This window comes from Orycteropus afer, unplaced genomic scaffold (genome assembly GCF_000298275.1).
Source record: "Orycteropus afer afer isolate SDZICR_OR568_19922 unplaced genomic scaffold, OryAfe1.0 scaffold00364, whole genome shotgun sequence".
Classification (NCBI taxonomy): Eukaryota; Metazoa; Chordata; class Mammalia; order Tubulidentata; family Orycteropodidae; genus Orycteropus; species Orycteropus afer.
In genome coordinates this window covers 3,467,498-3,490,769 of record NW_006921951.1, presented here as the reverse complement: position 1 = coordinate 3,490,769, position 23,272 = coordinate 3,467,498, and the positions used below count along the sequence as shown (strand labels likewise).

The 23,272-nt window shown below is 37.2% G+C and overlaps 1 protein-coding gene across 1 annotated transcript in view; it reads left to right on the top strand.

Moving 5' to 3' along the window:
* Positions 1 to 23,272, top strand: part of LOC103207321 (serine/threonine-protein kinase Nek1-like) — a 278,788-nt gene that overhangs the window by 114,811 nt on the left and 140,705 nt on the right. Inside the window, exons 10-12 of the mRNA XM_007952898.1 lie at positions 1,030 to 1,164; positions 3,439 to 3,504; positions 3,589 to 3,820. Coding sequence (XP_007951089.1) covers positions 1,030 to 1,164; positions 3,439 to 3,504; positions 3,589 to 3,820 — 433 coding nt within the window. The remainder of the gene's footprint in view (positions 1 to 1,029; positions 1,165 to 3,438; positions 3,505 to 3,588; positions 3,821 to 23,272) is intronic.

Genomic DNA, 23,272 nt, shown 5'->3' with positions numbered 1-23,272 from the left:
CGACGAAAGAGGGGGAGGCCTTCAACGAGATGGATTGATACGATGGCTGCAATGATGGGCTCAAGTATAGCAGGGATTGTGGGGCTGGCACGGGATCGGGCAGTGTTTTGTTCTGCTGTGCATGGGGTCGCTATGAGTCGGAAACGACTCGACGGCACTTAACAACAACAACAACAACGTAGGATTTCCAAAGCTGTAAATCTTTATGGAAGCAGACTGCCTTAACTTTCTCCTGTGGAGCAGCTGGTGGCTTCAAACTGCTGACTTTTTGGTTAGCAGCAAGTACTTTAACCACCTACCAGGGTTCCTCATGTGAAATGCATACTCACTGGAAGTTTTTGTTTACTCATTTAAGGAACAGGTAGAAGTAGGGAGTGAAATTTCTACCATGTTACAGTTAGCATTCCTTTAAGTGCTAATTCTTTAAAGGTTCACAATCTTCATATTATTGAGAGTCCAAATAGCAAGATAAGAACAAAACATATATGAAGATAATACATGATATTTTTAATGAAGTATATTTTTCTATTTCCTGTACCTGTCACTCCTTTTATTTTCATTTATGTTGACGTTTTTATAATGAGGGGTCTTACGTTGGGAAATTGATGTTGAAACTTCAAGGAGAAGAGGCCAACACTTGGAGAAATTGCATAAGAATTTCTTTCTGAGGTGTAAAATTAATAATTTTTTTTCTTACTATTAAAATTTTGTAATCAATTGAAATTAAAGTGAGAGGACTAATGCTAAATTTTTTAGAAGACACCTGTTTCTCAGAATCATTTTATGAAACATTAATAACGCAGGAGAAGGGAGTGATTTAGGATTATATGACACATGTTATGTTTATATCTGAGGCCAGAAGTATTACTCTTTATTCACTACTCTGTCCCCAGCACAACATCTTGCTAAATAAATAATTGAGCAGTGCAAAAAATTACATGTGGATTGAGTAGATACAAAGTTATATATGGCATTTTATTTCTTTACACAAATGCAAATTTTCCCATATAATTGAATTTTTTATTATAGTTGGTGGCTAAAGGAGTAAAGAACTCTGATCTGTCTCCACCCTTGGGAGGACAGCATGAAACAGGTGGATCTCCATCAAAGCAACAGATGAGAGCTGTAATTTCTATGACTTCAGCTTTGAAAGAAGTGGGTATGGTAAGTTTTCTAAAATTTAGAATCCTCAAAATCAGTGCATGAGTTAAAGGAAAATTAAATTTAATGAAATCACTTTAATATCTAATGTTTTATTAATTTTTCCTAGAAAATAATTAGCTCTTAAGATTTTTGTGTATAGGTTTTTGTACCTAGAGGTTCTGTATCTAGGACAATCTGATAAGTAAGGTACTAATATGAGTCACTCTCTGTTTTACTTTAAAAAATTGTTGGGTAAATAAAATTATAAGTAGAAATGTACTAAAAATAATCGAACATTCTTATGTCCCACTCCTCACATTTAACAAATGTTCACTTTTTTAAAAATAGTATCTCTTTGGTACTTAAGTGACTAACTGAAGGAAGTCCCAGACATGTTATCTTTATTTGAAATTTTGTGAGATAGCAAATTTTGGAGTGAGAAACTGGTGTAATTACACTTAATTCATTAATTAACTCTTTCATCTTCTGCTTCTGAATTTCTATCATGCCATATGGATAGTAATGCAAAGAAATGTGGATGACTAAAAAGTTTAAACTTGGAAGTATATGTCAGGTATCCATCTAAAATGTGAAGACTCTGTTTTGGGATTAAAAGAAATGGGCTCATAATACAAAGTTTCAGCCTAGAATTCAACAGATGTAAGGGAAAAAATGTACTGAACTAAGTAACACATTAACCAGATTTTCTACCTTCATGGTAATTGGTGTCCATCTTTTTTTTTTTGTTGAGTTCCATTATTAAGTTTTTAGAAGCAACACTGAGGTTATTGGTAGATTCTAATTGTGTGCAGTCTTTATGCTCATCTTGAATCATAACACTGAGTGATAAAATCGATCTCAAGAACTTCATTTAAGAAACTCTTGTTCTTCAAGTAGGTTTAGCCTCTCTTTCTTTCTGATAATGACTTTGCATGTGCTACGTGTTCACTTTGACTTTAGATACTATTGTGTGGTTCCCCTCCTGATACCCAGTCTCACATCTCAAGTAGCTGTTCATCTCTCTGGTTGTAGTGCTGCTAATTCCTGGGTAAAATGTTCTTTGTCTTTTGTATATTCATTACTTTTAAACTGACTGCTATACTCTTTTGTGTATTTCTCAAATTTAAGTTTGAGATACTCCATTTAACTAAATGATTTTTCTTTGTTTTACTTAAAACTTTGCAAATTGCTTCTACTTTGACTCCAAGACTTCTAGATATATGTGCTTTCATTGTTTTTCTAACTGCCAGTTTCTTCTCTTACATGTTTTAAAATTTGGTGATCTAGGTTACTCTGATTGGACTAATCTACAGAAAAACATTTATTTTCAGTAGTACAAATGACTCAGAACCCATTCTCATTACCTTCTTTGCTTAGAGGGAAAAGCCTGTTCTCAATTGTATTTAGTAGTCCAGCTTAACAAGAATATATACATACATACATAAATATATGTATGTGTATATATATATGTGAAGCTCTAGTGACATAGTGCCAAAGGCATTTGACTGCTAACCAGAAGGTTGGCAGTTCAAACCCACCAGCCACGCTGCAGAAGGAAGAGGAGTTATCTACTTCTGTAGAGATTTACTGCCATAGAAACCCAGTGGAGGTTGCTGTGAGTCTGAATTGACTCATTGCAGTAAGGTTGGTTTTTTGGTTTATATGAAACATAAAGAAAGCTTCAAAAGAATGTACTCCATCTTGAATTACCTTATCCATCAAAATTTTTTATAGTTCTATTAAGAGAGTGGGAGCTCTGGTAGCATAGTGGCTAAAAGCACTTGACTGCTAACCAGAAGGATGGCGGTTCAAACCCACCAGCCACTCCTCGGAAGGAAGGTTGGGCAATCCTACTTCCGTAGTGATACTGCCTTGGAAACCCAAGGAGGGGTCGCTATGAGTCGGGGCCGACTCGACGGCAAACAACAACAACAACAACAATTTAAGAGAGTATATGAATTACTTTTCTTTTTTTCCTACCATTGATGAAAGGTAACCAAAAATCAGTTGCCTGCTAAAAAGAGGAGATAGTAAATAAGTGATCTGTAATCCAAAGCTATGACAAAAAATTGAGAATAGGCCTTTCTACTAAATAATTTGTCTATTAGTTGGTAATATTTATTTATTTATTTATTTATTTTTGCTGATGACATAGGAAGCTAAGTTAACATTTACAGGAACAAAAATATAAGAAGCAATTTAATAAAAAGTAATAAGTAACAAAAATGACAAGCTTTTAAATGTAGATTTTTAAAATAACATTATTTCTTACTATGTAATTATCTATGTTTAAAGGACTATTTAACTGATGATTCTCAGGAAACCTCAGAAGAAGTGCAAAAGACCAACAGTGCTATTTCAGTAAGTATAGTTTTCAAAGTTTCTCTGTCAGTCATTTTACTTGATCCATTTATATATTAAAATACAAGGTTACATGTGTTTCAGAGTAAACGAGAAATACTGCGTAGATTAAATCAAAATCTTAAAGCACAAGAGGATGAAAAAGGAAAGCTGCATTACAGTGACACTTCTGAAGTAATTGCTCATGAAGATGTTAAAGAGCATGAAGAGGAAAAACCGGCTTCATCTGATCGTAAGAAGTGGGAAGCAGGAGGTCAAATTGTGATTCCTTTGGATGAGTTCACATTGGAAGAAGCATCATTCTGTGCAACTGAAAGTGTGTATAAAAATTTGATACCCTATTTTAGTCTAGTATACAAATAAACCACTTAGAGCAATTGAGATGGGGGTAGTGGAAGTTTCTCCCTACCTAGTAATATGTGAAAAATGGAGGAAGCTGTTCAACCTTAAGAATGGCAAAGATTTTATCACAAAAGTGTGTATTGTGAAAGAGGAGACTAATAATACATATTTAAAGTGTGTTACTTTAACCTTTGTAGCATATCAGATTCATCTGTTTTTCACAATGATTATTAATGAGAACCTGAGTAGTGAATTTTGATAAAATCTCAGGAAAGTACTTTAGGCATTTTTTAACAGGGGTATTGAAAAGATATAACTTAATGATTTATCAAATAATTATTGAGCACTACTATTATTTTGTATATTGTTTTGGTACTGAAGATACCACAGTGAAAATACAAAAACATAACATGCTCTTCTGGAGCTTATATTGTAAAAGGACAAGGCAGACCATAAGTAAGTAAGTTTTTAAGTAATTATTATTTTTTTTTTTGATGAATTATTTTTTGTAGAAATTCTTCTTGCATTGAGAAAAGCCAAAGTCTTAATTGTGGTGCCGTCAACCTGGCTCTGACTCATAGCAACCATAAGTACAATACAATGAAACACTGCACAGTCCTGCACTATTCTCTCAATCCCCGCTATATGTGAGGCCATCATTGAACCCACTATGTCAGTCCATCTAGTTCAGGGTCTTCCCCTTTTTCGCTGACTCTCAGCTTTACCAAACATGATATTTTTCTCCAAGGATTGGTCTATTCTGACAACATGACCAAAGTAGGTGAGATGAAGTCTGGCTATCCTTGCTTCCAAGGAGCATTCCGACTGTACTTCTTCCAAGACTTGTTCATTCTTTGGCAGTTCATGGTATTTTCAGTATTCTTAGTCAACAGCAAAATTCCAAGGCATCACCTTTTCTTCAGTCTTCCTTATCTTGTCTAGCTTTCACATGTATATGAGTCATATGAAAATACCAAGGCTTTAGTTAGGTACACTTTAGTCTTCAAAGTAACATCTTTGCTCTTAACACTTTAAAGAGGTCCCCATGCAGCATATTTGCCCTGTGCAGTAAGGTGTCTAATTTCTTGACTGCTGCTTCTGTGGGTGTTGATTGTGGATCCAAGTGAATTGAAATCATGGAGCATCTTTACTCCATTTATTGTGATGTTGCTTATTGTCCCACTTAGGAAGATTTTTGTTTCTTTAGGTAGAGGTATAGTCCATACTGAAGGCTGTAGTCTATAATCTTTATCAGTAAGTGCTTCAAGTCTTCATTTTCACCAGGTTTTGTCATCTGCATATGGCAGGATGCCATGTTCATCTTCATAAAATCCAACTTCTCAGATTATGTGCTCAGCATACAGATTAAATACATGTAGTGAAAGGATACAATCCTGGTCCACACCCTTCCTAATTTTAAACCATGGATAACCCTTTCTTGTGTCCGAATGACAGCCTCTTAGTCTGTATACAGATTCCTGATGAGTCCAGTTAAGTGATCTGCAATTCCAGTTCTTCACTATGTTATCCTTAATTTGTTATGATTCACGCAGCCGAGTACTTTTGCACAGTCAAAAAACAGATAAACATCTTCCTGGTATTCTTTGATTTGAGCCAAGATCTATCTGACATCAGCAATGATATTCCTTGTTTCAGGTACTCTTCTGAATGCAGGTTGAATTTCTGGAAGTTTCCTGTCAATATACGGCTGCAACCATTATTGAATTATCTTCAGCAAAATTTTACTTGCATATGATATTAATGATACTGTTTAGTAATTTCCATATTCCGTTGGATCACCTTTCTTTGGAATGGACAAAAATATGGATCTCTTCTAGTCACTTGGCCAACTAGCTGTCTCCTAGATTTCTTAGCATAAACAAGCATTCTTGGAGCTTTCTTTTTCACTAATTGGTTCAGTGCACCTTGGACTTCTTCTTTCAATACCATTGATTCTTTTTTTTTTCTTTTTTTAAATTTTTATTGTGATTGGGTGAAAGTTTACAGAGCAAATTCACTTTCCATACAGCAGTTCACATATACTTTGTCTCATGACATTCACTGCAATCTCCCACAGTGCAACAGCTCTCCTCCCACTTCTTCCCCATAGCCACCTCTTCCCTGTGTCCTTCCCTCCCATGCACTCCTGCCTCCCAAGCTGTCTCCCTGTGCATACACAGCCCTTCTGTTCTCCCATGATTGATCTCTCCGAGGAGTGCATCTACCTAATGTTAATGTTCAGCTCATATGCCTGTCTTTTGTTTGGCTGGAAGCCACAGGAGCGGGTTCAGTTCCAGACTGGAAGAGCAGCTAGGGGCTATAATCTCAGGGGTTCTCCCAGACTGTCAGACTGGCAAACCTGGTCCCTTTTTTTTTTTAATGATTTTGAGTTTGTTCCACATTGTTCTCCCACTCTATCTAGGATCTCCTACATAGATCCCCCTCTGAATGGTTGAAAGTGGTAGCCAGGCACCAAGTAGTTCTTCTGATCTCATAGTTGTATAGGCTGAAGATCGCATGGGGTACCAGTCCCTTGGACTAATTGTTTTCATGTGTCTTTGGCTTTCTTCATTTTTCTTTGTTCTGGACGAGGAGAGACCCATAGTTGTATCTAGATGGCTGCTTGCAAGATTTTAAGATCCCAGTCGCTAGTTGCCAAAGTAGGATGTGGAGCAATGTTTCTGTGTAGTAGGTTGTGCCAGTTGAGCTTGATGTCCCCTGTGACCATAGCCCCAAGCCCACAGGTCCAACTACTCGCCTCCTCTGGTTGTGGCTGAGAAGTGACTACAACCTTGTCCTTTGTGAGGTCTACTATATACCTGGAAATTCTTACAGAACATACAAATACACTTGTAGAAACATTGTTTGCCAACCCTATCTATTTATCCACCCATGCATAGATCAATGCTTGCCATGACTGACAATCCAGTACTATATGTGCAAAAAGATTCATTTTGTTGTCTGTACCTTCCATGCCCCTTTCTATGTCTTCCTCTTCCTCAGTGCCATGGTGTCAATGACTCCATTTGTTACATTGCCCTTCCCTTCACCCAAATCAGTACTTGTCTCTGCCTGTCTAGCAGTGTTCCCTCCTCTTCTCTCTCACCCTAGTAACCAACAAAGAAAATTTCCTTCCATGTATAAATCTTTCCTTAACTTTTTACAGTAACAGACTAATACAATGTTTGTTCTTATGTGATTGACTTATTTCACTCAGCATAATATCCTCCAGGTTCATCCACGTTATGTGCTGTTTTGCAGATTCTACAGTATTCTTTAGGGTTGCATAGTATTCCACTGTATGTACCACAGCATGGTTATCCATTTTTCTGTTGATGGAAACCTAGGTTGTTTCCATCTTTTTACTGTTGTAAATAGTGCTGCGATGAACATGGTGTGCATATATCTGTTCTTGTCCTGGCTCTCACTTCTTTAGGATATATACCTACTAATGGAATGGCTGGGTTAAATGGTATTTCTAATTCCAACTTCTTAAGGAATTGCCATACTTCTTTCCACAGCGGTCGTATCATTTCACAGTTCGACCAGCAGTGTATGAGAGTCCCAGTCTCTCCCCATCCTCGCCAACATTTGTTATTTTCTGTCTTTTGAACTTTGCTGCTAGTGCTGGGGCAAGATAGTATCTCATTGTTGTTTTGATTTGCATCTCTCTAATGGCTGATGATCATGAATATTTTTTCATATGTTTTTTGGCCGCCTGAATATCCTCTTTGGTGAAGTGTCTATTTATGTCTTCTGCTCATTTTTAATTGGATTTTGTCTTTTTGTTGTTGAGGTGTTGGAGTTTTCTATAAATTCTAGAGATTAGTCCCTTATCAGATATATCATTGTCCAATATTTTTTCCCAAGTCTGTAGGTTCTCTTTTGACTCTTTTGGAGAAGTCTTTGAAAGCACATACAAATTTAATTTTTAGAAGGTCCCATTCATCTAGTTTCTCTTCTGCTGTTTGTGCATTTTGGGTTATGCTTGATAGTCTATTTATGCCATAGAATAGGGCCCCTAAATGTGACCTAAATGTGCCCTTCTGGTGGTTCATACCCACTAGCCACTCCTCAAAAGGAAGACTGGGCAATATACTTCTGTAGAGATATTGCCTCAGAAACCCAAGGAGGTGCCTTTATGAATTGAATCAACACAACTGAATGATAGTGAGGGGTTTTTTTTTTTTTTTGGTTAAATTTTCCTTTATTTTTTCCTTGAGAAACTTTATAGTTTTTGGTTTCTCATTGAAGTCTCTGATCCATCTGGAGTTAGTTTTTGTGTGTGATGTGAGGTATGGATGTTGTTTCATTTTTCTGCAAATGGATATCCAGTTTTGCCAGCACCATTTATTAAACAAACGTTCTCTTCCCCATTTAATGCATTTAGGCCCTTTGTCAAAGATCAGCTGACCATAGGTCAATGCATCTATCTCTGGATTCTCAATTCTATTCCATTGGTTTATGTGTCTGTCGTTGTACCAATACCAGGCAGTATAGTAGGTTTTGAGATCGAGGAGTGTGAGGCCATCTACTTTGTTGTTGTTCTTCAGTAGTGCTTTACTTATCCAAGCTATCTTTCTTTTCCATAGAAAATTAGTGATTGGTTTTTCCATATGCTTAAAGAGTGTTGATGGAATCTGAATTGGGATTCTACTGAATGTATAGATTGCTTTGGGTAGAACTGACATTTTTACAATGTTTAATATTCCTATCCATGAGCATGATAAGTTCTTCATTTTATGTAGATAAATGGTTTCATGAAGTAGTCTTTTGTATTTTCTTTGTACAGGTCTTTGTGTCCCTGGTAAAATTTATTCCCGAGTATTTAATTTTTTTGATAGTTATTATAAATGATATTGATTTCCTTGTTTCTTTTCCAGCAATCTTTTTGCTGGCATAGAGGAATCCAATTGATTTTTGTATGTTGATCTTGTATCGTGTCATGATGCTAAATCTCTCAATCACTTCCATTAGTTTTTTTTACTCAGTCTCTTCAGTTTTCTATGTATAGGATCATTTCATCAGCAAATAGGGATAGTTATACTTCTTCCTTACCAATTTGAATGCCTTTGATTTCCCTTTCTTGCCTATTGCCTTGACTAGGAGCTCTGGTAGCATAGTGCCTAAGGCACTTGACTGCTAACCAGAAGGCTGGCGGTTCAAACCCACCAGCCACTACTCGGAAGGAAGGTTGAGCAATCTATTCCCACAGTGATACAGCCTCAGAAACCCAAGGAGGGGTCGCTATGAGTCAGGTCTGACTTGACGGCACATAACAACAACAACAGGACTTCTAATGTAGTGTTGAATAGAAGTGGTAATAGAGGGCATCCTTGTCTGGTTCCTGTTTGCAAGGGGAATGGTTTCAGTCGTTCTCCACTGAGAATAATGTTGCCTGTTTTTGCGTATATGCCTTTTATTATGTTGAGGAATGTCCCTTCTATTCGTATTTTGCTGAGAGTTTTTTCAGGAAAGGGTATTAGATTTTATCAAAGGCCTTGTCCATATCATTTGATATGATCCTGTGTTTCTTTTCCTTTATTTTATTTATGTGATAGATGACATTCATTGTTTTTCTAATGTTGAACCATGGTTGCATACAAGGTATGAACTCCACTTGGTCACAATGTATTATTTTTTGGATATATTGTTGGAATCTATTGGCTAGGATTTTATTAAAGATTTTTGCATCTATATTCATGAGGGATATTGGTCTGGGTTTTCCTTTTACTGATGTCTTTGCTTGGTTTTGGTATCAAGGTTATGCTTGCTTCATAAAATGAATTTGGGAGGATTCCATCCTTCTCTATGTTGTAGAATAGTTTGGGTAGAATTGATGTCAGTTCTTCTCTGAACATTTGGTAGAATTCTCCAGTGAAACCCATCTGGGTCAGGACATTTTTTTGTTGGTAAATTTTTAAGACTTGTTCAATTTCTTCTTTTGTTATGTGTCAGTTTAACTTTTCCACCTCAGTCTGTGTTGGTTTAGGTAAGTCGTGTGTTTCTGGAAATTTGTCCATTTCTTCTAGATTTTCAAATTTATTGGAGTGCAGTTCTTCATAGTATCTTGATAATATTATTTTTTTTAATTGAGTTGGTTCTGTTGTGATATCGCCCAATTCGTTTCTTATTTGTGTTATTTGTATTTTCTCCCTCTTTTCCTTTGTTAAATTTGCCAGTGGTTTGTCAATTTTATTAATCTTTCCAAAAAACCAACTTCTAGTCTGTTGATTTTTTCTATTATCTTTCTATTTTCTGTCTCATTTATTTCTGCTCATATCTTTATTATTTCCTTTTTTTTTTCTGGTGACTGTAGGCTTTTCTTGCTGTTCTCTTTCTAATTGTTGGAGATGTTGGGGTACGGTGTTGATTTTGGCTTTTTCTTCTTTTTTGATGTGTGTATTTATTGCTATAAATTGGCCTATGATCACTACTTTTGCTATATCCCAAAGATTTTTGTATGTTGTATTTTCATTCTTGTTTGATTCAAGGAATTTTTTAATTTCATATTTTATTTCTTCTTTTACCCAGAATTCTTATGGAGGTTGTTGTTCTGCTTCCATGTGTTTGCTCTTTTTCTATTGATCATCCTATTGTTGATTTCTAATTTTATAGTATTGTGATCTGAGAGGATGCTTTGCAGTATTTCAATGTTTTAAAATTTACTAAGGCATGCTTTGTGGCCTAACATATTCCATCATGGAGAATGTTCCATGTGTACTGGAAAAGAATGTATATTGTGCTGTTTTGGGGTGAAGTGCTCTGTAGATGTCTGTAGGTCAAGTTAGTGGATTGTATTGTTTAGTTCTTCTGCGTCATCGTTTGTTTCTTTCCAGTTCTATCTTTGATTAAAAGTGGTATATTGAAATCTTGTACTATGACTGTGGAGTCATCTATTTTCCTTTTTAATTCTGTTAAAGTCTGATTTATGTATTTTGGGGCTGTTTTATTGGGTCCATAGATATTTATTGTGGTTATATCTTCTTGTATGATTGATCCTTTAATCATATAATGTCCTTCCTTGTCTCTTAGTGGTTTTTTTCTTAAAGTCAATTTTGTCAGCAATTAGTATTGCCATTTGTGCTCTGGTTTGGTTGCCATTTGCTTGATATAATTTTTTTCAACCTTTGAATTTTAGTCTATTTTTGTCTTTCTCTCTATGGTGTATCTCTTGTAGACAGCATATTGATATGGAGTATTTTGGAGTATGTTTTCTTGTCCACGCTGCAACTCTCCTTCTCTTCAGTGGTGCATTTAATATATTACCATTCAGTGTAATTATCAACATGTATGAATTTGTTGCTGTCATGTTGTTATACGTTTTTTCTTAGTGTTCCTGGCTTCTTTGTTCCATGTAATTTTCCATGCTGAACTCATTATGTTTATGAATTGTGTTATCATTTCCTTCATTGCTATTGTTTTAGTATTTGCTAAATTTTGTGCTTGTCTTCTTTTTCTTTGTAATGTGAAGGTTTATCATTTTTCTTTGAGATTACCCTGTGATTTATAAGTTTCTCCCTGAGTTTAGAATAGTCCATTCTATCTTGCAGCTCTCTTGACTTCCTTACCATTTAGAAGTTCTATAACTACACTGTTTCTTCCCTCTTTTTGTTTTGTAGTTGTCCTCATTTGCCAATTGATGTCTCTAGTTCCCTGTTTACAATCTTGTAAGCTTATTTTACTTTGGATACTTCCATAGCTGTGCTGGTTTCTGGGTTATGTCACCATGTGTATGTTGTTTGCTACTATTAGTTCTCTGTCAAAGGACTCCCTTTAGTATCTGTTGTAAGGTTGGTTTGGCTTCAACAAATTCCCTTAATTTCTTCTTACCTGGAAATGTCCTAATTTCTCCATCATATTTGAGGGGTAATTTTGCTGGGTATAAAGTTCTTGGTGGGAATTTTTTTTCTTTCAGTGTTTTATGCATACTATCCCATTATCTTCTCGCCTTCATGGTTTCTGCTGAGAAATCAGAGCTTAGTCTTAATGAGTGTCCTTTGTAGGCCACTTTTCATTTTTCCTGTCCTGCTTTCAGGATTCTCTCTTTGTCTTTGGTTTTGGTGAGTTTGATTATGATATGCTTTGATGATTTTCTTTTGGAGTCTATCCTGTTGGGTTCGTTGGACTTCCTGAATGGATATATTCTCATCTTTCATCATATCAGGACAGTTCTCTTCCAAAAAGTCTTGGATAATTTTCTCAGTGGTTTTATTTTTCTCTTCCTGTTCTGGAATTCCAATCGCACATAGCTTATTCCTTTTGATGATATCCCACATGAACCTTAGACTTTCTTCATTTTGTTTTGATCTTTTTTTCTGATTGATCCCTTTCCAAAGAGGTGTTCAGGTATTTGTCTTCAATCTCATTAATTCTGTCTTCCATTGATTTAGTTCTACTCCTTTGCCTTTTCAATGTGTTATCTATATCTGAAAATTTAGTATTAATCTTCTCAATTTCTATCTGTAGATTTTGAATAATTTCTAATTTTTCATTTATTTTGTCATTTTTTTCTTGTATTTTTTTCCCAGAATTATTCTAGGGTTTTCCCAGTGTTTTCCTTAACATTGTCAGTGTTTTCTTTGATCTATCTCTCAATCATTTGAAGATATCTAAGTAATATTCTTTTGAATTCTTTATCAGAGAGTTCCAGTGCTGCTGCTTCTTCAGGGATGTGTTCTGGGTCTGTATCCTGCTCCCTTGCTTCTACTGCTTTAGTTTGCTTCTTTGTGTGGACTGTGATGGTCTGTTGTCTCTGTGACATTGTGAATTGGTTGTATTTATAATTAATTGGTGATTGTATGTTGGAATGATTCACCCAAGATTTGTATTTTCTTTGTATGTAACTGAATAAGCAGTGTACTGTGCTCCTCTGTTAACTAGTTAGCTGGATTTATGCACTCACCACCTTTCTCCTGGTGGATGTGATAGAAAATTAGAGTGGCTGTGACATATCTCTGTTAACTGCTTATGAAGAGCAGTTAAGGATGAGTCAGGCTCTTTTTGGTGGTTGTGTATCATTGACCAGTTGGTGCAAAAGGAAGTGGTGGCTCTCACTCAGTAAATGGAGTTGTAGGAGGTGTGAGTGTGGTTGGGTTGTATGGGCGCAGTTGCTGTCTCCCACTCAGACAAAAACAACAATCAAAAAACCTTCAAAAAAAGTAAAATAAGAGGACAAAAAATACACACTGCATAAACACACAGGACCTGTCACCAAACAGAGAAAAAAGAAAAACAGGAAAAAAAAAAAAAAAAAAGAAGAAGAAGCAAAGGCAATTAATGGGAGAAAATATTTTTAAAAATACTTTAAAAAGTCAAAAGAAATTTGAATATGAAAAGGGAAAATTCCCGCAATATCTCGGGAAGGGGCAATAAGAGAAAAGATTTAGAGTAGGAGAATAATGAAGAAAAAATGGGAAAAATGCAAAAAGAAAACCAAGGAATGGGGAGAACCACAAGAAAGAAAAAACTGGGAACTAGGAAAAAGGAAGTGAGAAAAAGTCTAAAACTAGAACCTGGCAAAGAAAAAGAAATAATAATAATAATAATTATGAAGGAACAAAAATTAATAATTTTAAAACAGAGAAAAAAAAAAAACTTAAAAAAAAAAATCTGGGACAGGCAGGGTACTCAGACTCCATCAGAGCACACAAGAGTGTGATGGATTCCTGCCGGCCCAGAAGGTTGGTGGGAGTGAGGGATGGCCACACCTCTGTTCACCAAGGGGTTGTGGGGTATAAGTATAACAAGGAGAATATCATGCCTTTCCCATCTTCAGTGTCCAGTGTGTCCTTGTGGTCCCTGGCAAGTGGAACCTATGGTTAGGTCCCTGGAATCTGTGAGAACACTGTTGCTTTAAATGTCCACAATGGTCAGACACTTGTAAACATTCACAATGACTGTGCTCTCCAGACAGGCAAAAGTTCACAATTCAGCCTGTCTCCCTCTTTGCTGCTTTCCCTTTTATTCACCAGCCACCATTGTGCAGTCCTCCTTGCAGCCTCTGCCTACCAGGGCCAATTTTTAGGTTAATTCTTAGGTCCTAATACCTAACCTAATTTTCCTAACTTGGCAGTATCTGAGCTGCCCATGCTGTCAGGATCACTGACAGTCCGCAGCTCCATGTGTCTACATTTTTGGTGTTTCCATGCAGGTTCTTCTACTAGTTGGAGTTTAGTCCACTTTTGTATCCTTCCTTTAAAGCTCAGGGCTCCAGGATTATCTTTTGTATCTGCGTTAATTGGTTCTTTTTTCTTTTTTGAGGAAGGTCTGTGTAGTTTGTCTGCCTATTCTGACATCTTACTAGAACTCCCCAATACCAATGTTTCTTGATCATATACTACTCCCTGAAATGTTTAAACATCAATTAATTTTGGTACTATGATTCTGTGTATTCCTTCCATCTTATGATGCTTCCTGCATGATTCAGTATTTTGCCCATAGAATCCTTCAGTATTGCAACTTGCTTCAATTTTTCCTTCAGTTTTTGCAGCTTTGCAAAATGCTGAGCATTTTCTTCCCTTTTGGGTTTCTAACTCCAGGTCTTTGCACTTTGTCTTGTAGTACCTTACTTTCACTTCTCAAGCTGCCCTTGAGAGCTTCTGTTCAGTTCTTTGATTTAATCATTTCTTCCATTTGTTTTGATTACTTTATGTTCAAGAGCAAGTTTCTGAGTCTTTTCTAACATCCTTCTTGGCCTTTTCTTTCTTTCCTATCTTTTAAATGACCTTTGCTTTATTTATGATGTTTTCTTTATTTATTATATCATTCCACAACTCATCTGGTCCTTGGTCATTGGTATTTAATGCATCAAATCTGTTCCCCCCCCCATGGGTCAGTGCTTTTTTTTTTTTTGCAGTGTTCTCTCCCCTCCCCTCCCACCCACAGCAACCAACAAACAAAGTTTCCCTCCATATATAAACCTTTCCTTGACCCTCCACAACAACGAACTAATACTATATTTGTCCTATGATTGACTTATTTCACTCAGCATAATGTCCTCCAAGTTCATCCATATTATGCAGTGTTTTGCAGACTCTACATTATTCTTTAGTGCTGCATAGCATTCCAGTATGTGTATATACCATAGTTTGATCATCAACTCTTCCGCTGATGGGCACGTAGGTTGTTTCCATCTTTTTGCTATTGTAAATAGTGCTGTGATAAACATAAACATGCAGGTATCTGTTCCTATCACCTCTCTAGCATATATACCTAGTAATGGGATTGCTGGGTCAAATCGTATCTACAATTCCAACTTTCTAAGAAATCACCATATTGCTTTCCACAGTGGTTGTGTCACTTTACAGTCACACAAGCAGTATATGAGTGTCCCAATCTTTTCACATCCCCATCAGCATTTGTTATTTTCTGTCTCATTGAACCTTGCCATCAGTGCTGGGTGAGACAGTATATCTCATTTTGTTTTGATTTACATCTCTCTGATGGCCAATGATTGTGAGCATCTTTTCATGTATTAGCTGACCACCTGAATATCCTCTTTGGTGAAGTGTCTATTCATGTCTTCTGCCCATTTTTCAATTGGATTGTTAATTCCTTTGGTTTGAGGTGTTGGAGTTTTCCATCAATCTTAGAGATAAGTCCCTTGCCAGATATGTAATTATCAGCAAATATGAATTTGTTTTTGTCATTTTTGTCATGTGCTTTTTCATTGTGTCGATTTCTTTGTTCCATATAATTTTCTATGCTGAGCTTGTTTTATTTAGGAATCATGTTACCACTTCCTTCATTGCTATTGTTTTAGTATTTGCTGAATATTTGTGCTGGTCCTCTTTTTTATTTTGATGTGAAGGTTTATCATTTTTCTTTGAGGTTACCCTGTGAATTATAGTTTTCTTCCCAAGTGTAAAACAGTCCATTCTATCTTGTAGTTGTCTTGACTTCCCTAACATCTAGAAGTTCTGTAACAACACAGATTTTTTTTTTTTTTTTTTCCCTCTTTTTGGTCTGTAGTTGTCCTCATTTGTCGGTTGTTATCTCTGGTTCCCTGTTTACAATCTTGTAGGCTTATTTACTTTGGATACTTCCATAGCTGGGTTGGTTCTGGGTTATATCATCATGTGTGTTAATGGTCAGTTGTTGGCTGTTGTTGCTTCTCTGTCCAAAGGGCTCCCTTTAGCATCTCTTGTAAGGTTGGTCTGGTTTTAAAAAATTCCCTTAATTTCTGCTTCTCTGGAAATGTCCTAATTTTACCTCATATTTGAGGAACAATTTTGCTGGGTACATAATCCTTAGTTAGAAATTTTTCTCTTTCATGGTTTATACCATCTTCTCACCTATATGGATTCTGTTGAGAAATCCAAGCTTAGTCTTATTGGTTGCCCCTTGTAGGTAACTTTCTGTTTTTCCCATGCTGCTCTCAGGATTCTTTCTTTGTCTTTGGTTTTGATAAGTTTGATGATGATACGTCTTGGTGATTTGCTTTTGGAGTCTATCCTGTTTGGGGTTCGTTGGACTTCCTGAATGGATATATTCTCATCTTTCATCATATCAGGGAAGTTCTCCTCCAACAAATCTTGGACAATTTTCTCAGTGATTTCATTTTTCTCTTCCTGTTCTGGAATTCCAGTGACACGTAGGTTATTCCTTTTGATGGTATCCCACATGAACCTTAGGCTTTCTTCATTTTGTTTTAATCTTTTCTCTGATTGATCCCTTTCCAAATAAGTATTCAGGTATTTGTCTTCAGTCTCATTAATCTGTTTTCCATTACATCAATTCCACTCCTTTGCCCTTTCAATGTGTTATCCGTTTCTGACAATTTAGTATTAATCTTCTGGATTTCTATTTGTAGAGTTTGAATCATTTATAATTTTTCATTTATTGTCATTTTGTTCTTATATTTTCTTCCAAAATTCTTCTAGGATTTTGTCTGTATTTTCCTTGGTCTGTCTCTCATTCCCTTGAAGATAACCTAAATATAATTCTTTTGAATTCCTTGTCAGGGAGTTCCAATGCTGCGTCTTCCTCAGAGATGTGTTTTGGGTCTGTATCCGGGTCCCTTGTTTCTCCTGCTTTATCTTGCTTCTTTGTGTGGACTGTGATGCTCTGTTGTCTCCGATGCATTGTGACATTTTTGTGTTTATATTAAATTGGTGATTATATGTTGGAGTGCCTTGCCCACAATTTTCATTTTCTTTGTTTTGTTTGTATGTTATCTATATAGGCAGGGTACTGTGCTGTGCTTCTCTATTCACTAGTTGACAGCACTTAATACACTCACCACCTGTCTCCTTTCCTATGTCAACCTCTTGTATTCCTTGCCAACTCTGGCAAACAGATGCTGTTCTTAGGTTCCTGGAATCTAAATGAGAATGCTATGACTTTAAAATCCAAAATGGTTGCTACTTTTAAAAATTCAAAATGGCTGTGCCCTCAGTCACTTCAAATATCCAAAGTGGCTGCCACTTGTAAACATTCAAAATGGCTGTACCCTCAGTCACTTTAAATATCCAAAATGGCCACCACTTGTAAACATTCAAAATGGCTGGGCCATCAGTCAGTTTAAATATCCAAAATGGCTGCCACATGTAAACAATCAAAATGGCTGCACCCTCCAGACAGCAGAAAGCCCATAGCTCAGGTTGTCTCCTTCTTTGCTGTTTCCTTTTCTAGTCATAGGCCAACAGAGAAGTTGTCCCTGTAGCTCTTGGAGACCAGGGCTGATGTTTAGGTCAGTTCTCAGGTCACAACACCACTTGGAAATAATCAGGCTGTTGGTCCCATCAGAGTAGCTTACAGTCCGCCCCTCTGACCATCTTTGTACTCACTGTTTTTCGTTCATGTTTTTCCACTAGTCTGTGCCTAATCCATTTCTGTATAGTTCCTTTCAAAGTTCAGCGTTCCAGGATTATCTTCTGTATCTCTGTCAATTGGCTCTTCTTTTCTTTGTTGAAGAGGGTCTGTGTCACTTGTCTGCCTATTCCTCCATCTTACCGGAAGGCCCAAATCTATTCTTTAGGTGGTCTCTAAATTTATATGAGATATAAACAAGGTCATATTTTGGCTGTTGTGGACTTGTTTTAATTTTCATCAGCATCTACTTGAACTTGCATACAAGCAATTCATGGTCTCTTCCACAGACTAACTGATGATATTGAGCTTTTCCATCATCTCCTTCCACAGGTATAGTCCATTTGATTCCTGTGTATTCCATCTGGCACAGCCCAAGCTGTTTATGTTGTTGACAAAAGGTATTTGAAACAAATAAGTAGCTGATCTTGCAAAATTCTGTCATGCACTCTCCAACGTCATTTCTGTCACCAAGGCCATATTTTCCAACTACCAATGATTCTTGTTTCCAACTTTCGCATTCCAATCTCCAGTAATTATTGTTACATCTTGATTGCATTGTGTTGGCAATTCAGACTGCAAAAGTTGGTAAGAATCTTCAATATCTTCATCTTTGGCTTTAGTGGTTGGTAGTTAAATTTGAATAATAGTGGTATTGACTGGTCTTTTTTGTTTGCATATGGATAATATCCCATCACTGATAGCATTATATTTCAGGATTGATCTTGAAGTGTTCTTTTTGATGATGAATGTGACACCATTCCTCTTCAGTTTTTCATTACCAGCATAGTAGACCATATGATTGTCTGATTGAAAATGGGCAGTCCTAGTCCATTTCAGCTCATTAATGCCTAGGATCTTGATGTTTATGAATTCCATTTCATTTTTGACAACTTACCTTTTTCCTAGGTTCATACTTTGTACGTTCCATGTTCTGATTATTAATGAATGTTTGCTGATCTTTCTTTCTATTTTGAATTGTGCTCCGTCAGGGCACAACAAACTGACATACAAGTGGAGGACGATTTATAATAGCTGTTTATAATCATTTGTGAGATACTTTCAACATCTGTGTTATATTGACATTGACTATAGATTGTATTCTCCCATGAAAGTTAAGATTTTCCTGGTTCTTATACTGAGTAATTTTGAATTATATACTGGACATTTTGACCATTACTTAATGGACTCTAGGTCTTGTTTAAATCCTATGGAGGGTGTTGTTTTGTTTTGTTTGGTTTGGTTTTTGTTTTACCAGGAAGTTGACCCAGTTAGTTTTAGGACACAAATTTCTACCCGCTTTTCTTGTGGGATTTGGTTGCAATTTCAGTTTCATGTTTAAAGTGCCATTTGGATCTATCTAGCATGTACAACACCAGTAACTAGTCTGGGACCTAGATGGTGGTATATTTGTTAGATCAGTTCTCAAAGTCTTTGTTATGTTGAATAGGATCAGATCCATGCTTACACATATGTGGGGTGAAGCCGCAATTGTCTGTCAGTTTGTCATATTGTGGTGGGTTGTGTGTTGTGGTGAGGCTGATGGCTAGGCCACTGGTATTTCAAATACCAGGAGGGTAACCCATGGTAGATAGGTTTCAGCAGATCTTCCAGAGTAAAACACACTGGGAAGAAGGACAGGGCCATCTACTATTGAAAAAATCATCCCGTGAAGCACTGTCTGATGTATTACTGGAAAACTTTATGAGTGGCCCTGAAACATTGTCTGATATAGTGCTGAAAGACGAGCCCCTCAGGTTAGAACACACACTACTACTGGGAAAGAGCTGCCTCCTCACAATAGACTCAACCTTAATGATGTGTATGGAATAAAACATTCTGGACCTTCATTTGCTGATGGCGCACAACTCAAAATGAGAAGAAACAGCTGCAGACATCCAATGATAATTGGAACATGGAATGTACAACAAAGTATAAATCTTGGAAAAGTGCAAGTTGTCCAAAATGGCATAGAACGCATGAAAATCTATAGCCTAGGCTTTAATGAACTGAATTGGCTTGGTGTTGGCCATTTTGAATCAGATGATCATGTATTCTACTATGCTGGTAATGGAAAATTGAAGGGGAATGGCATTGCATTCATCATCAAAATGAGTGTTTCAAGATCTGTCCTGAAGTACAGTGCTGTCAGTGATAGGATAATATACATGTGCCTACAAGGCAGACCAGTTAATACTACTATTTTTCCAATTCTTGCACCAACCACTAAACCCAAAGAGGAAGAAATTGAAGATTTTTACCAGCTTCTGCAGTCTGATTGACAAAACATGTAGTCAAGATGTATTGATTATTATTGGTGATTGGAATGTGAAAATTGGAAAAGAAGCAACATTGTTAGTGGGAAAATATGGCCTTAGTAATAGAAATGATGATGGAGATCACATGGTAGAATTTTGCAAGACCCATGACTTATTTGTTGAAAATAACTTTTTTCAACAACATAAACAGCCACTACACATGTAGACCTTGCCAGATGGACTACACAGGAATCAGATTGACTATGTTTGTGGGAAAAGATGATGGAGAAGCTTACTATCTTTAGTTAAAACAAAGTCAGTTGCTCAGATGAAAGTTCAAGTACAAACTGAAGAAAGTTAAAACAAGTTTGTGAGAGCCAAAATACAACCTTGATTATATCCCACCTGAATTTAGAGACCATCTGAAGAACAGATTTGAAGTATTGAACATAAATGACTGAAGACCAGAAGAGTTGTGGGATGACATCAAGAACATTATACATGAAGAAAGCCAAAGGTCATTAAAAAGACAGGAAAAGAAGAAAAGACCAAAATGAATGTCAGAACAGACTTGGAAACATGCTCCAGAATGGAGAGTAGCTAAAGTGAATGGAAGAAATGAGGAAAAAAAGAGCTGAACAGTAGTTTTCAAAGGACAGCTCAAGAAGACAAAATAAAGTAATATAATGAAATGTGTGAAGACCTGGGGTTAGAAAATGAAAAATCAAAGAACATGCTCAGCATTTCTTAAGGTGTAAGAACTGAAGAAGAATTCAGGCCTAAAGTTGCAATATTGAAGGAATCTATGGGCAAAATATTGAGTGATGCAGGAAGCATCAAAAGAAGATGGAAGGAATACACTGAGTCACTGTATCAAAAGGAATTGGTTGATGTTCAAGTATTTTAAGGGGTAGCATATGATTAAGAACCAATGGTATTAAAGGAAGAAATCCAGGCTGCACTGAACAAATTGGTGAAAAACCAATGTCTTGGAATTGATGGGATACCCATTGAGATGTTTCAACAAATGAATGTAGTGCTGGAGATGCTTACTCATTTATGCTAAGAAATTTAGTGAACAGCTACCTGACCAACTGACTTGAAGAGATCCATATTTATGCCTGTTCCAAAGAAAAGTGATTCTACAGAATGTGGAAATTATTGAACAATATCATTAATATCACATGCAAGTAAAATTTTGCTGAAGATAATTAAAAAACAGTTGCAGCATGTGATGGTTATGTTTGTGTGTCAACTTGACTGGGCCTGGTTGAGTGGCTGGGCAGCTGGTGGTAGTTATTCCCCATGATAATTCTGGCAATCAACTCCATGGTGGGATCTACCACAAGCAGCTGAGTAGCTGGTTTAGGCATGTGGTCTGCTCCCCATATATAAGAAGCAGCTTTGGGAATGGCCTCGAGCTTATGGCACGCTTGAACCCTGCATGTAGCCGTGTCATTGTTCAGCAGCCTGCCATGCTCTGCCGACCTTGAAACTTAAAATGGACTTAAATTAATGGCTTGCTGTGTGGTTGGGTAACATCAGGACTGTGACATTTTATTTGTCGACCTTGGGCTTGTTAGCCTCAGCAGCCAGTAGCTGCCTGAGTGGAGAGATGCCTCTAGTTTCAGTGGGCTGGGAGCAACAGGCAGAACTGAAGCCCAAGGTCCAGGGGCTTTCACCCAGTCCCTAGAGCCTGGCACTAGGAACTTGGACTTCTAGCCTCTTGAACTGTAAGAGAATAAACTCCTGTTTGTTTAAGCCTTCCCATTTGTGGTATATTCCTGTCAGAGCAGCACTAGATAACCAGAGCACAGCAGTATATTGGCAGGGAATTACCAGAAATTCAAGCTGGATACAGAAGAGGACATGGGATAAGGGATATCATTGCTGATGTCAGATGGATCTTGGCTCAAAGCAAAGAATACCAGAAAGATGTTTACCTGTGTTTTATTGACTATATGAAGGCATTAAAATATGTGGATTATAACAAATTATGTACAATATTGCAAAGAATGGGAATTCCAGAACACTTAATTGTGATCATGAGGAATCCGTACATTGACCAAGAGGCTGTCATTCAAACAAAACAAGGGGATACTGCCTGGTTTAAAATCAGGGAGGGTGTGTGTCAGGATTGTATCCTTTTATCATAGTTACTCAATCTATCTGCTGAGCAAATAACCTGAGAAGCTGGACTATAAGAAGAAGAACAAAGCAGCAGGATTGGAGGAAGATTCATTAACAAGCTGCAGTATGCAGATGACACAACCTTCCTTGCTGTAAATGAAGATGACTTGAGGCACTTACTGATGAAGATCAAAGACTACAGTGTTCTGTGTGGATTGCACCTCAACATAAAATGAAAAGCCTTACAACTGGACCAATAAGTAACATCATAGTAAATGGAGAAATGATTGAAGTTGTCAGGGATTTTGTTGTACTTGGATCCACAATTAATACCCATGAAATCAGTAGTGAAGAAGTCAGACATTGTATTGCACTGGGCAGATCTGCTGCAGAAGACCTCTTTAAAGTGTTAAGAAGCAAAGATGCCATTTTGAAAACTAAGGTGCACCTAACACAAACCAAACTCACTGCTGTCAAGTCAAACCAGACTCATACCGACCCCTGCTTGGGTTTCTGAGGCAGTATCGCTACGGAAGTAGATTGCCCAACCTTCCTTCCGAGGAGTGGCTGGTGGGTTTGAACCTCCAGCCTTCTGGTTAGCAGTTAGATACCTTAGGCACTATGCTACCAGAGCTCCTCACCTAACCCACCCCATGGTATTATTCAGTTACCTCATATGTATGTCAAAGCTGGACAGTGAATAAGGAAGTCTGTAGAAGAGTTGATGTGCTTGAATTGTGGTTTTGATGAAGAATACTGAAAATAGCATGGACTGCCAGAAGAACAAACAAATCTGTCCTGGAAGTGCACCTGGAAAGCTCCTTGGAAACAAGAATGGCCAAACTTCGTCTCACCTATTTTGGTCTCATAGTCAGAAGGGACCAGTCCCAGGAGAAGGATATCATGCTTGGTGAAGTGGAGGGTCAAGGAAGATGGATTGACCTAGTGGCTAGAATGATGGGCTCAGGTATAGCAAGGATTATGAGGCTGGCACAGGCCCGGGCAGTGTTTTGTTCTGTCATACATAGGGCCGCTGTGAGTCAGAGCCAACTCGATGGAGCCTAACAACAACAATGAACATTGATTATATGGTGATAAAGGCCATTTTTGTCCAGTAGCCCCTGGCAGCATCACGATAAATGGAGAGAAGATTGAGGTTGTCAAAGAATTCACGTTGCTTGGTTCTACAATCGATGCCAACGGAAGCAGCAGTCAGGACATTAGAC